At 51.2% G+C, this 14,609-nt stretch overlaps 1 protein-coding gene across 2 annotated transcripts in view; it reads left to right on the top strand.

Moving 5' to 3' along the window:
* The window catches only part of SDHA (succinate dehydrogenase complex flavoprotein subunit A), a 22,573-nt gene extending 9,238 nt beyond the window's left edge, over positions 1-13,335 (top strand). For both annotated transcript variants that reach the window (XM_024731953.1, XM_024731954.1), the window contains exons 4-15: positions 424-567; positions 792-956; positions 1,569-1,717; positions 2,364-2,488; positions 4,022-4,190; positions 5,006-5,201; positions 5,831-6,002; positions 7,774-7,892; positions 9,199-9,310; positions 9,473-9,603; positions 11,346-11,459; positions 12,718-13,335. In XM_024731953.1, the coding sequence (XP_024587721.1) occupies positions 424-567; positions 792-956; positions 1,569-1,717; positions 2,364-2,488; positions 4,022-4,190; positions 5,006-5,201; positions 5,831-6,002; positions 7,774-7,892; positions 9,199-9,310; positions 9,473-9,603; positions 11,346-11,459; positions 12,718-12,804 (1,683 nt within the window). In that variant the 3' untranslated portion in view covers positions 12,805-13,335. The remainder of the gene's footprint in view (positions 1-423; positions 568-791; positions 957-1,568; positions 1,718-2,363; positions 2,489-4,021; positions 4,191-5,005; positions 5,202-5,830; positions 6,003-7,773; positions 7,893-9,198; positions 9,311-9,472; positions 9,604-11,345; positions 11,460-12,717) is intronic.
* The last annotated feature ends 1,274 nt before the right edge of the window (positions 13,336-14,609 follow it).

Below are 14,609 nucleotides of genomic sequence, written 5' to 3'. Positions count from 1 at the left end.
CTGGGGGGCGTGGGGGGCTGGGGCTCTGAGCCCTCGGCAGGAAGCGCTTCTGCCTTTAGCGCCTGCACTCCAGTACCATTGGGAACGTTTGTCATGAAGCTATTAGATTTGAATCCCTTTTACATGCCGGGCTTGGTAAGGAAGAAGCCTCATCTGAGGAACCTCGGCCGACCCTCCAGAGGAGCCCCAAGGGGTTGGGCTCCGTGTCCCTCTCGTGGGTGAGGCGCCTGAGGCTGGGGGATTCCATAACTGGGCCCTGCCTCTAGGTTGCAGGGGGAGGAGATGCGCTTTGGAGTCTGCCGGACGGCGAGATCCCTCACTGGCCCTCTCGCATGAGTAGCTGGCTTTTTCCGAATCTGGTTCTGGGCAGGAGGCGGTGGGGCGGTGAGCCTGCTGTAGCTCACGGGGCTGCTGGTGTTTCAGGGAGGGATCAACGCCGCCCTGGGGAACATGGAGGAGGACAACTGGAGGTGGCACTTCTACGACACCGTGAAGGGCTCCGACTGGCTGGGGGACCAGGATGCCATCCACTACATGACGGAGCAGGCCCCGGCCTCCGTGGTGGAGGTAACGTCCTTGCCGGCTGTCCGATGCAGGAGGGGCTGTGGTGGGAGCGCTCAGCCGGCAGGTGGCAGCGAGCTGCTCTAACGGGAACGCTCCTGTCTTCTGCTGCTGAGCTCTCCGTAGAATGTGTTTGTTCGGGGCTTGCAGGTTTGTGTTGAGGTTCTAGCGTGAGTTAGCCATGAGCGTCTGGATCCTGTTAAGGCGCTCGGTGTTTTTCTGTTTCTCAGCTGGAGAATTACGGCATGCCGTTTAGCAGAACTGAAGATGGGAAGATCTACCAGCGTGCCTTCGGTGGACAGAGCCTCAAGTTTGGGAAAGGCGGGCAGGCCCATCGGTGCTGCTGCGTGGCCGACCGCACTGGCCACTCGCTGCTGCACACTTTGTATGGAAGGGTGAGGTGCCCTGGGTGCCCAGGGTGGTGGGACGCGGCCAGGCCAGGCGTGTGGTGACATGGGAAGCAGGCCACCCCGGGGACAGGTCAGCGTGTCAGCCTGTCTGCCCAGGGATCGCTTTTTGAGGAGCAGAGTAACTGGATAGCTGTTAATTTGCAAGTATCTGTTCTAAAGAATTAAATTGATAATCATTACAAACGTGCTGAGCGTTTTGCTTTACTTGGACTAAGTGGCCATACGGCAGCAGACGCCGTGCAGTACACCCTGGTCTAAGTCGGGACCCCGTGGTCCATGGGCGCAGCTCTCGCAGCAGCTCTGAGGGGAGGTTAGTGTTGCCTCTCTGGCGCCTCGGGGTTGTGTAGAGCTGAGAGATGTGTCCCACGTGCGGCATCCTCTTCTGGGGTGCGTTGTTTGTACAGCTGAGTTGTCACACGATGCATCAGCACTGCCATCCATGGGTTGAAGCCTGTGGCTCCTTTTCCAAGCCAGTGTTCCGCTAGGGTCCGCCTGATGCCAGTGCCCCACGCCAGATCGAGGGCTCTAATCTGTTAGCTTTAACAGTGCAATTGCAAATGCCGGACCCCCTTTATGGTTGTTTTCTTTCTTTCTCAGTCTCTGCGATATGATACCAGCTATTTTGTGGAGTATTTTGCCTTGGACCTCCTGATGGAGAACGGGGAGTGTCGAGGCGTTATAGCTCTGTGCATAGAAGACGGGTCCATCCACCGCATCAGAGCAAAGAACACTGTTGTAGCTACTGGGTAAGCGTCTGCTTTAGTCGTGTTCAACTTCTCTGCAGGCGAGCTGAACGTATTTATTCTGATGAGAATAGGGCTGTCGCGGAGTAATGGCTGAGGCTCGGGCTGTGACTTCACCCGGCAAGGGGTAGCTTTGTGGGCCAGAGGGGCGACACCAGCACCTGCCTCACGGTGGCAAGAAAGTGTCAGCAGTTCACAGCTGGGAGGACCCTTGAGGAGACAGGCCTGGAGAGTCTGATGCTGTCTGGAGTAGCGTCTCCTTTGCTTTGAGGGATGCTGTGTTTACGCTGATTTCTGGAGTAGAAGGGTGTTGTTTGTTCACATGAGGAAAATAAGTAAATTCCATCTTATATGCTGTCAGTCTGTTATCTTAACCGTTTTAAGAAGTGCATCCATAAATGTTTTTAGATTTTATTATTTTATACATTTTTATCAGGAAAATCAGTTACTTAGCGCAGAAGTGCCCCGAGGTACAAGCAAGAGCGCCTTCTCTGCCCCCCAGGCTACCGTCCCAGTTGCCCAGGGCAGCGTGTACACATGCACCCACAGAGGTGCTGCCTGGGTGCTCGGTCCACTCCAGTCCATTAGAAAGGAGGTCCTGATGGGACGCTTGTGCAGTCACCTCTCTGCCGGCCTGTCTGTTTTCCAGAGGCTACGGGCGCACCTACTTCAGCTGCACATCCGCCCACACCAGCACCGGGGACGGCACTGCCATGATCACCAGGGCAGGCCTTCCCTGCCAGGACCTGGAGTTTGTTCAGTTCCACCCCACAGGTAGGATGGCGTCAGGCTCTGTGCCTTTCAGGTGCTCGGTACCCGTGGGAAGGCTTCTCTGCAGTTACGTGCACTTGCTTTCTCGTATCTCACATCCTAACTCGTGACTTCCCCGAGGAGATTCTTCCCTGCGTCCCCCAAGGCAGTGGAGGCCAGCGCCTTACTTCCACGCCTTGTCTCGGCGCACTTAGCCAGACGCGAGGCCGTGATTGTTCGGTGTCCCTCTCCTCGACTAAGGTGTCATCTCCCCCTGGGAGGCGGGGGCAGGTCTGTCTCATTTACCGCTGTCTTCGCAGCGCCCAGCACATGGTAGGGCCTCAGTCAGTAGAGCCAGAGGGAATGTATTTGAGTGGAGAAGTGGCACAGACAGATGGCAGGCTGCCACAGTGACAGAGCACGGCAGGCGGGGCCCTGAGATGTCCACAAGTGAGGGTGATGAGTGCACGAACGTGGGAGGGGGCCTGGGAGGGGAGTCGGGGAATCCCATCCTGAACATTGTTTCTGGGTTGTTTACTCATCTGTCAGCTGAGGAGCTGCCACTGTACTAAAGAACAGGGCCTGTTTTTTCTCTTTGCTCCGTCCGTGTGTTCCTTCTGACCCTGGCAGGGATGAGTAGTAAAAAAAAGTAGTAGGTGGTAGTCTTATTGCTGTTTTTAACCAATAAAATGTCTGAGACTTCTGAATTCCCTCTATAGTTAGAGCTCCATTTCTTTTGCTTCCTTTTCAACGTATGAGAAATAAACCACCAGAAGACATGGCCACTGAAACTAGGAAAACTGAAAGATGAGATACAGGAATTTGCACCTTGTTTTAAAGGCAAGGTAACCCTTTGGTGCACTAATAAAAGTGATAGCCTTCAAACTACGCTGGGCGTGCAACACCCAGTGCCGGGCGTCCTTGTGCTCCTTACGCAGAGGGACGGTTGAGATCGGGGCGCAGCTCCCCGCTCCCGTTGCCACATTTGGATTTGGGCTCTGCGTCTCCCAGCATCGCATTGGTGGGCTTGTCTCGGCAGAGGGGGACCATCCCACAGGCTGTGGTGGGACTTAGGGTTGTACACAGCGGGTGCGACCTAAGTATCGGGTGTAGTGATCTGCCGTATGGTTGTTCGGTTACTAGGTACGCCGCATGTCCAAGCTGCTTTCTGTATCTGCAGGAGCCGACGCGATTTCGTGGTGCAGAAGGACATCCAGCAATTAAAACCTGATACGGTTTTAGTAACAATTAAAACCGAGATGTTTAACATAAACTTTGTCATGTTGAGAGTTTAAAGCACAGTTGTAATCGGAGTATTGAGCGGAGCCGCGTCGTCCACACAGCCGACCTTTCTCCTCTGCGGATTGGTCATTGCGTTTTTTCATACCGCGGCATTGCGCTGTGCCCTAACTTTTCCTCTCTTACGCTCGTGAGTGTGGTGCTCTTTGCACACCCTTTCTGTCTCCTCCCAAAGTATCTTGGGAAAAACATCTGCATTTGAGATGTAGGCCCAGCGGTCCTTAGGTTATACGTGTTTAATCAGTTCGTTGTTTGCAGGCATATACGGTGCTGGCTGTCTCATCACGGAAGGGTGCCGTGGAGAGGGAGGCATCCTTGTCAACAGTCAAGGCGAGAGGTTCATGGAGCGCTACGCTCCTGTCGCAAAGGACCTGGCATCCAGGGACGTCGTATCCCGCTCCATGACCCTGGAGATCCGTGAAGGAAGGTCTGTGTGCGTGTACCCAGAGGGGTCTGAGCGTGTCTGCACGCCCCAGCCCTCTGGTGGCTGTGATTTGTGTCTGCATTTCAGCACGGGCTGGGGGGCTTCTGTGTGAGTGTCGGCACCCCGCCCACCCCGGAGGCCTGTGTGCAGTTACCTCTGACTGTTCTCTGTCAGTTTAGGATCTCTACATTTGAGAAGTTTAGTCAGTTAGCTGTAAGTCCATCTCAGATGGTTTGTGTGTGTGACTGAGTGTGTGACAGAAGCAGACAGTATGGGGGAGAAGACACACCCCTGTCCCGAGTTCGGTGCGTGAGCTTCAGCTGGTATGCTGCTTGAACTCCCGGGTGCTTGGGGCCCTCAGGGTGGGTGGGTTGTTTGTTCCTCGGTGAAGCGGCGTGAGGCCTCAGTGCCTGACTTCGAGCCGCTGTGGTGACACTGGTTAAGTATCTGCGGGTGAGGCGTCACGTTCGCACACAAGAAAGGAGACGTCAGGTGGTTCTTTGGAGCATCTGGTGTGAAAGACCCCTGTAATGCATCCACCAGGGAGAGTGTGGCAAATTGGCACCTCCCGACCCTCAGGGGGGAGCCCGGTGAGGGCAGGGCTTCCGTCGTGTTCGTGGCTGCATCCCAGCACCTGGTGTCTACCCTGGCACATGGTGGGTGCTGAGAAGAGGCGCCATGAAAAGGTGGCCTTAATGAAGGGAGCATTTTCTCCAGCATCAAAGCATGTGGAACCTCGTGTGCTGCCAGGATTTTGTGACCTCACGGTTTCTGGATTGCTGTTCTCGACCTTACGGCGTGATGTTCTTTTTCACCAGAGGCTGTGGCCCTGAGAAGGATCACGTGTACCTGCAGCTGCATCACCTCCCCCCGGAACAGCTGGCTATGCGCCTGCCTGGCATCTCGGAGACAGCCATGATCTTCGCGGGTGTGGACGTCACCAAGGAGCCGATCCCCGTGCTTCCCACCGTGCACTATAACATGGGCGGCATCCCCACCAACTACAAGGGGCAGGTGACGGTGCCGAGCCCGTGCCACAGCCGGCCCCTCGCACGGGGCCTCCCTCAGAAGCCCTGGGCAGTCTGGTAGGCGGGGCAGGGGCCTTGGCTTGGCTGCGGTGTCTGCGTTCACGCCTCAAGTAACCGCTGATAATTGATTCATCCCTTCTTAGTACGCAGTCACAGACGTGAGGTCATTTGCGGGTTTTCCTACCTGGTTGTGTGTTACAAAGTGTTCTTTACGGTTAACACCTTTGGACGGTTTGCAGCTCACAAAGAGCTTTTTAGTCACCTGGTTTCAGTCCTCAGGACTGTTGTAAGCTGGGTGGGACTGTTGTAAGAGGCTGACTTACGACTCCAGTCCCCCACCTCCCCGTTGAAGGCCCTCCACCCGCCATGCTCCGCTGCTGTGAGCGGGTGTGCAGGGGCACGTCGGGAGGTGGGTGAGGCGCTGCCGGGTGTGTGGAGTGGCCCTGGGGTCCTTTGACTTCGGCACGGGGGCCAGGGAAGGAGGCTGCGCAGTCTGTGGGGGTCCCTGTCAGTGGTGCAGGCCCAGTTTTTACCGTTTCTCCTTCTTCTGACCCCCCACTGTAGGGGAGGGGGGCTGAGCAGACCGCACCCCGTAATCTCAGTCTTCTTCGCCAGGTTCTGAAGCACGTGGGCGGCCAGGACCAGGTCGTGCCCGGCCTGTACGCGTGTGGGGAGGCTGCCTGCGCGTCAGTGCACGGCGCCAACCGGCTGGGGGCGAACTCGCTCCTGGACCTGGTCGTCTTCGGCCGGGCGTGTGCGCTGGGCATCGCGGAGTCCTGCAAGCCCGGTGCGTGCTCCTTCCGGCGGTCTGGCTGTTTCAGGGCGCTTTGCGTCGCGGTCACTAGCGGGCGTCCGGTTTCCCTCCCTGGAAGCGAGGAAACAAAGTCAGAGATTTTTATGCTGAGAGACCTGAGGCTAGACACAGGGTAGGTGGGGCAGTTAGAAGAGTAACTTCAGTCAGGTTTTTTTGCAGTCATCATGTTCTCAGAAAAATCACTGTTGGGAAAGCGTTATTTAATAGGGGTTTATCACATACTACTTGTCTGGTATGAATTATCTCCAAGGAAATGTTTTAAATGGTAGGTATAAATGAATATATAATTTTTTGGTACTTAGAGAAAATTAATAAAATACTAAAAACAAACTATAACTAAATCTGTTAAGGGAGAAAGGGAGGAGTTAATGCAAACAAAATAGAAGATGGGTCACAGCTCTCTCCCCTCAGTGAGAGAATGGATTTCCATCAGTGATTTTCTTTTGTGGCGACTTAAAATCATTTGCCGAGGAAAGGATGCATGTGCTGGTCTCACAGCAGCTCTAGCGCTCATCTTGCTGTCGCCAGAGCCCGGGAGCAATCTCTCAGAGCAAAACAGAAATTTTGAGCTTCCCTTTCTTTGACAGCAAGAAAAAGGAAGTGTTTTGAGAATACTTTTCTCTCTGAAGGATCAATGCACGTGTTTAAGACGTTGGGAACTCAGCATTAAAAAGGAACAGACTGCCCACACATGCGCAGCACGGGTGGGTCTTTGTCAGACTGTGTGATCCAGACGCAAGAGACCACATATGTGCGATTTTTTTGTGTGTGGCATCTGGAGAAGGGAAGCCAGGGCAGGAGATGGTGGGTGGTCACCAGGGTCTGGGTCCACTTGTGGGGCTGACGCAGCTCTGCTTGTCAAAACCAGCAAACTGCACTAAAAGTGGTATCACACCTTCGTTACGCTTTAGTTTTTAAAGACAAAAGGAGAGGAAAAGTGTTTGCCCAACCAATTTCCCCAAAGTAGGACTATCTTAAACGGTAAAATGCTTAAACTCTATAGTCTGAGCGTGGTAGTTACAGCAGTCTACGTGTGCCTTAAAGTGCGTAGAACCGTGCACCTAAGGATAAAACTCCGTCTTACGGAATGATCGTTTTTTAAAGCATTAAAAACAAAAGCTAGCAAAATTGCCTGCCTAGAAGAGCTTGGGCAGGTCTCGCCTTGGAGAGAGGGTGGCTGCAGGGCTTTGTCTTCTGTATTTCACACCTGCGTGTGTTACCTTCTACAGAAAATACATTTAAAAACATGTGATCCCAGAACAGCTTAAAACCCCTCAAAGCGTTTATCTTTTTAGAAAGGCAAGAACAGGAGATCTTGAGGTTTATGCAAGAGGGTGCAGGGCCAGGGTCAGCAGGAGGCTGTTAAATACCCCAGCCAGGCGCCCGCCCCTCAGCCAGGTCTGAGAACCAGAACAGGGTCGGGCAGAATGAGAACGGCTACGGAGGATGAAGTTTTTTTCCTTCACAGAGTAGCAGTGCAAGGTTTGTTTGCATAAATCTAATTTTTGACCTTAAGAGAGGGTTTCTGTTTTGTTCATTCAAAGATTACTTATTGGACACCAACTTTTTGCCAGAAATTTTGTCTTCTTGTTTCCTCTTTGACCCCAGGTCAATAGATGCTTCCTCAGGGATAGAGTGGTCCAGGTGGAATATTAACTCAGGTTATGCATGCATTTTCCAAACTCTCTGCAAAGGTATAATACACGTTTGGTGGGGTTTTTTGGTTTTTTTGTCTTTTTTAAAGGAGATAAAGTTCCCTCGATTAAACCAAATGCTGGGGAAGAATCTGTCATGAATCTTGACAAATTGAGATTTGCCAACGGAAGCATAAGAACGTCGGAACTACGGCTGAACATGCAGAAGGTAGGAGCCTGGACACGCTCTGGATGAGCGGGCCAGCTGCGTTGGTAGCCCTGCACTGGGGTTGCTGAGTCACGGAGGCGAGCTCAGGCCCGAGTAAGATAAAAGGGTGCGCTTTCCACACTGAAGGCTGGAGAGGGCAGCCCAGGGCAGACACAGCAACTCTGCAGCATCAGGACTAGGCCTTCTCTCAAACGTGCTAGGCGTTTGGTGCAGCTTCCCTCCTCAGACCATCTCTGGCCCTGGTCTTCTGTCCCAGCCTGAAGGAGGAGGGACAGTGGAAGGTCCGAGAAACTCAGTTCCCAGCTGGGAGCTTCCCAAGCCCAGCACGTCTCGTTGCTGAGGAATAATCCCATCATCACACGTATTTACGGCAACTCTGGGAAATATCTTTAAACTGGGCCTGTTGATGCCCCTGAATGAGGTCAGGAGGGGAGTGTGGATGGTGTGCGGAAGCCGTGCTCACCTGCGTCAGCACGTCAGCTGGAACGGTCTGTATTTCTGACATGATAGTGGAGCGTGGGAAATGAGGCAGGTCTAAGTTAATTTTATTCAATTTCAGTTTAAATGTAGGTAGGTACACGTGGTTAGTGGCTACTGCGTGAGGTAACACAGGTTTAGGTCAATTAAAAATACCAGTTGACTACTCTAGATAAATAAATAAGTAAATAAAGCAGCTAGGAATCAATCAAGTTCTTTAATACCGGGATTCTTGGTCCATGAATGAGACCTTTATCCACCTGAAATTATTTGCAAGGATTTCTGTGTGGGTGCATTTTCTGGAAAGAAGCCCCTTGCTTTAGTTGCGTCCTGAAAGGGTTCCATTGGGTCATCCACACAGACACCACCAAAAGGGAAAAGGTGAATATGGCCATTCTCATAGGACTGTGGTTCTGTGGTTCTATCTTCAAACGAGACTGGGCTTCGGGGAGGCCTCATGGGATGGTAAGGCAGGGGGCAGGAGTGAAGGAACAGAAGCATGGAGAAAGGGCATCTAAAGGTACAAGTCTCCAGATGAAAATAAGCCCGGGGGATCTAACGTACAGCACAGTGACTATAGTTAACGTTACTGTACTGTACATTTGGAAGTTGCTTAAAGAGTAGGTCTTTTAAGTTCTCACAAACACACAAACAAACTTCGTTTTAAAATTCAGAGTAATAAACTCACAGTCTGAATTTCCTAGTTTTTCTATTTACATAAATATTTTACAAAAAATGAAATGCATAAGAAAAGGAACCTAAAGGTTTAACAGTTCTTGGCGTGGCTTTTCCACATGGATTAAAAGCTTACAGATATTTTGTATTGCAGTCGATGCAAAGTCATGCCGCAGTGTTCCGTGTGGGAAGCGTGTTACAGGAAGGCTGTGAGAAGATCAGCAAGCTCTATGGAGATCTAAAGCATCTGAAGACGTTTGACAGGGGTGAGTGGTTCCTCGGGCCCCTGCGTACGGTTGTTGCTGGATGTCTGCAGGGCGGGCTGCTTCTGGGCGCAGCCCGACCCGTTTAGCACTGACGTAACTCGTCCTTGCTGAGCGGACACTGGCTGCATCCTGTTGTCTTTGACGGCTGCCTTGTGTGCCCAGGAATGGTCTGGAACACTGACCTGGTGGAGACCCTGGAGCTGCAGAACCTGATGCTTTGTGCCCTGCAGACCATTTATGGAGCAGAGGCCCGGAAGGAGTCTCGCGGCGCTCACGCCAGGGAGGATTTCAAGGTGCACCTTCATGTCCAACCCCCACCCCCCGCCCACCACTGCCACCGCCGGGTGCACCGCTGTCTTCCCCGCTGCGTTGCTCAGCCCTGACCCTGCACTCTGATTCACTTCTCTGCGCTTTCTCTGCATTTCCCGCAAGTCAGTTGAGAAGAATGCTTTTTCTCTGCTTAACCTTCGTACCTTTGTTCTCACTGAGTTCCGTACTAGTTTGACCTTGTTCTGGCTTTGGATCAGTACATCTCTCGGCCTCATTAGGGCAAAGGTTAGCGCGCAGCGGGTTCTGTTGCCTGGAAGTGCTCACTTACTGACTTGAAATGACGAGTAACTCATTGTTTCAGACCCACCTCTGGTTTGGGAAAGGATTATAGAGCCTCATCTTGGATCACCGTTGTTTTAATGAACTGGTTTTTATGCAGAGCTCACTTATCAGATTCTTCAGAGAAGAGTACTGGGCATGTGGTAGATTTTCACGGAAGCGGTTGTTTGGGGGGCGGTCAAGTTAAGGATGGAGCACCTTAGCAGGAGCTGAGCTGCTTTCCCATGGTGGACACAGAGGCTTTGGTCCGGGACAGTGTTTGGGTGGCTCAGCTAGAGGCTGGGCAAGAAGAACTGGATTTCGGTCCACCACGAGACACTGATTGGAGCTGGATTCCAGTTGCTGTGTACTTGGTTAGAGGAGGAGGTTGGTGAGCACCAAGCTTGGAGAAAGGGCATCTAAAGGTACAGGTCTGGGAGAAGCCTCTCCCAGAGCCCGTGGTTGGTTCCTGCGGCTGAGACGTCACTGCACACGTGCAGGCAGAGCCCGCTCACCCTGGGGGGCGTCCCTCCCCTCCCGGAGGCACGGGTGCGGAGTGAGGGAGTGTGCTCCCCGCCCCATTGCCCCCGGCAGGAGCCTGGCCTCACTCGGCAGAAGCTGCCAAGTAGTCGGACGTTTTGGGTTTTATTTGAAGAGGCTCTTGTGTGTCTTACTGTTACCACATGCAAGATATTCCTTAGCAGCATTCAGCCTCTTTCAGAGTTTCTGAAAATTAATATAATTGCTAAAATGAGAACATTTAAATGAAAAGGCTGAAAGAAAAAGTCGAACTCTGCAAGAGTACAGAGCAAAAGGACAGGAAAAGGATTTGATATATTTTTAAGTGCATAAAAGATCAATTTAATTCCAACGCCCGTCTGCTAGTTGTAGAGACAAAATGCAGAAGTGGAGCTCTGGGTCCCACTGTGCTGCAGCCTGCTGCCCAGCTGTGCCGCACGGGGCCCGACCTTGTCAGACTGCTGGGGTGCAGATGGGATGAATAAAGGGGAGGGGCCCTAGGCTGGGCCAGCGCAGACCGCAGGGCTTATCTCTACGTCCAGAGGACTGACAGGTCATCAGTGAGGGCCCACGGGTGCCTCTAGAGGACTGGCCACTGGTCGAGGGATCCCGAGTCTCGTGGCCTTCCTCTGCGTGTGGTGGTCGGGGGCACGTGTTCTTGCCATGTGCCCTTCCGGGTCAGATATGCACGCGTGGTTTCGGTGGGGATTGTAGAGACATGCTTGGACTGGGAAGGTCCTGGCTCTGCACGAGGTCCGTTTTGCCGATGGAGACCTCCTTGTTGAGTGGGATCTGGGGAATTAATGTCAGACTAGTGTCGTGTATCTTTTTAAGGAGTTGGCCGTGTTTTGCCATGTTTTCTGGTTTTGCCGTGTAGAATGTTTGTTGACGGCACTGTCTGAAATAAGCGTCCTTTCTGTGGCCTCAGGAGCGGGTTGACGAGTACGATTACTCCAAGCCCATCCAGGGGCAGCACAAGAGGCCGTTTGAGGGGCACTGGAGGAAGCACACGCTCTCCTACGTGGACATCAGGACTGGGAAGGTACGCGGGGAACGGGTTCTGCTCACGTACGCCATGGCGCGTGGGCCGTCCCTCATGTTATGCCGGTCAGCGTTTGGTGAACCGGGAGAAGCAGCATGGGTTTAAACGGACTGTGGACAGATTTGAGACACCACTGCAAAGACACAGTCAGGCTTCTGCCTGGAAACAGAACCCCGCGTGGGCGGGTGGTCCATAAGGGCCACTCCCACTGCGCCGGTGCTGGGCAGGGGTGGGCCAGCGCCAGAGGCCTGCTGTAGGGGGGCAGATGGAGGTTCTGAGCCCACAGAGAGCTGTGGGCAGGGATGGGGGTGGGGCGGGAAGGCACCCCTCCCCTCCCTTCCCTTTGACTGGACCACCTGGACGCAGCCTCGGGGAAGCCCAGGGGATGCTGTTCAGCTCTTAACTTCCCCGGGCAGGGAACAAGTTGGGAGGGGCAGGGGGCCGGCAGGGTCCTGGAAACCACCAGCTGAGAGAGCAATGGGGCTCCCATGGGTCTTACCCCAGCAAAGCATAACTCACCCATTTGGCCTTTCTGCTCGGCATTAAGACTCAGAAATAATTAAGATGTAAAGTGTAAGCTTTTCAGAGCTCCCTAAGGGGTAGTCTTAATTGTCTATCTGGGTTTACAGAAGTTATGCTGTGTCCTCATACTTCTAGAGTGCCTAGTGGGATTGTTTAATACAGGCAGACAGCAATTTTCATAGTTCTTCATGTAGGCTCTTTTCTGACAGTGTATTCAGACGATCCTCTTAATACAAGCCTACTTTTGTAGTGTTTGGGTCTTTTTATGATCGTAAAAGAAGTACATGCTCATTTTAGAAAGTACAAGAAGAATGAAGAAAATTAACCTTTATAAGCTCACCAGTCAGAGAGATCTTTTATTATCATTTTGAAATATTTCTTTGAAGTTTCGTATGTATATAAAATTGTTCACTTAGGAAAAACTGCAAATACAAACATAATTTACGGATAAAGGATAATGGTACATACAGGGTTTCACCTACTTTTTGAGCATTTTCAGTTGAAGTTTTAGTTTAAAGCATTGAGAATTTGGTACAGTGTTATTTTAATTGCTGTATTCCATACATGGATTTACATAGTCAGTCCCGAGTTTGTTATTGAAAAATGTTCCCGTGAATACCTTTGTTTTTAAGTTCCTGTTTGTCTGCAAATCTGCTTTTATGGTTAATTTTCCAAAAGTATACAAGAGGGTTGTTTGTACGTTTTTGTGCGCTAACTCATCACCGACTCTTCTTAGGTCTCCCTGGAATACAGACCCGTAATCGACAGAACTTTGAACGAGGCTGACTGCGCCACTGTCCCCCCAGCCATCCGCTCCTACTGAGGAGACCGGAGTTTACCAGCTCTTGTAATTATGTATAATAGCTCATGCACATGTTCATATTGTAACTGCCTTCTTAAGCTGTCCTCGAGTGACTGAGGATGCCGCTTGACAGAGATTCCTACCAGAGGCCGGCAGCTCGCCAGTAATCAACAGCCAGGAAGTGTTCAGCTTGCCTTTGTCCCTGCTTCATTCTTGAGAGATAATAAAACTGGGCGCAATTCTTAGATGAAACATAAGTTACAAACTTGCGTTGATTTCCAAGTTCCTTTAAAATCTTACTGTTTGACCTGAGGCATATTTGTTGACCTGAAACATAAAACGTGACTATCTTTTTATTCTTTTGCATCAAAATCCAGAAATTTTGCTGCAGTGTATGTTTAAGTGAAAATGCATTTTGGTGCCTGACAGCAAATGAAGAAAACAGACGTTTCCTCCTAGTTCTTAGGAAGCAAATGGTTTAACATGTGAACGTGTGTCCTGAAGTATTTAAATGACCGAATACTAAATAAAACTGATGTGGGTGCAAATGGGTTACTTCCTTTTCCACCTCCATGCAGATGCTGCTTGGGGCCACCTTCCGAGTTCTTGTCTCAGGGTCAGCTTCTGTAGAATCCAGTCCGAGGCAATTGAGTTCATTGATTTCAGATTCTATTTTTGTAGTTTAGGGATTGCCTTTAAAAATTTTTTTTTTTTTTTTTTTGTGGTATGCGGGCCTCTCACTGTTGTGACCTCTCCCCTTGTGGAGCACAGGCTCCAGACGCACAGGCTCAGCAGCCATGGCTCACGGGCCCAGCCACTCTGCGGCATATGGGATCTTCCCGGACTGGGGCACGAACCCGTGTCCCCTGCATCAGCAGGCGGACTCTCAACCACTGCGCCACCAGGGAAGCCCGCCTTTAAAAATTTAAAGTTTGTAAATATGTAAAGCATTGACATGATTTCAAAGCCTGTTGTGTTCAGAGCTCACCTCCTTAGCTGTCCCTCATGCTCTCCTCTCTCTCCTCCCCAGGACCCACTGTTGTTTTTCTTTCTAGTCAGTGTCCTAAGAAAACAGAAAGCAAGTATGTATTTCTGTTGTGTTAGACAGCCGGCCCTGCCCCTTGCCTGCATATCCTGGAGGTCCTTCCTTGTCACTCATCCTACGGCAGAGCCCTCCTCCACTGCACGAGCGTACCTTGTCCCCGGCAGGACATTTGTGTTGATGCCACAGTGAGTAACTGTGAAGTCATTTTCTTGGCCAGTTTCTTAGAAGTGGATTTCTAGAAGTAGGGTTGCTGGGTCAGAGGGCAAATGCACTTGTCGTTTTCTTAGATGCTGTTAAGTTCTCTTCAAAAGGGCTGTGACATTCTGCATTCCCACCACAGTGTCTCAGTCCCTGTTTCCCACAGCTTTGCAGAGAGAGTATGATGGTAAGTTTTTGGATGTTTACCAGTTCAAACAACAATGGCCATATCTGATTGAAACAGATGGAATATATTAAAAACTAAATTCATAATGATAGTTTTAGAAAGCCAAAGGTAACTGAACAAGAAATATAATTGGTCACTCTTGAAAGTAACTAGGGCACTAACCCTGACACTGAAAATGGACAATTAAAGGAAGATGATGAAATGATTATCCTGCCTTTTTTCTACAATTCACGATAACCTGGTTGATCAGGGAACTTTACAGAGGAATTCCGCAGATGAATGAGTGAAGAATGATGGAATTTCAAGGTCACCATTTTGCAATCCTAATATAGTGGTTCTCAAACTTTAGTGCATCAACATCACCTCGGTAAAGAATTCCCAGCCCTGCCCCAGAAC

The sequence above is a fragment of the Neophocaena asiaeorientalis genome, unplaced genomic scaffold, assembly GCF_003031525.2.
Source record: "Neophocaena asiaeorientalis asiaeorientalis breed wild unplaced genomic scaffold, Neophocaena_asiaeorientalis_V1.1 scaffold104, whole genome shotgun sequence".
NCBI classification, from domain to species: domain Eukaryota; kingdom Metazoa; phylum Chordata; class Mammalia; order Artiodactyla; family Phocoenidae; genus Neophocaena; species Neophocaena asiaeorientalis.
Note: the sequence above shows the minus strand (reverse complement) of the source record. Positions and strands in the feature narration are given on the sequence as shown.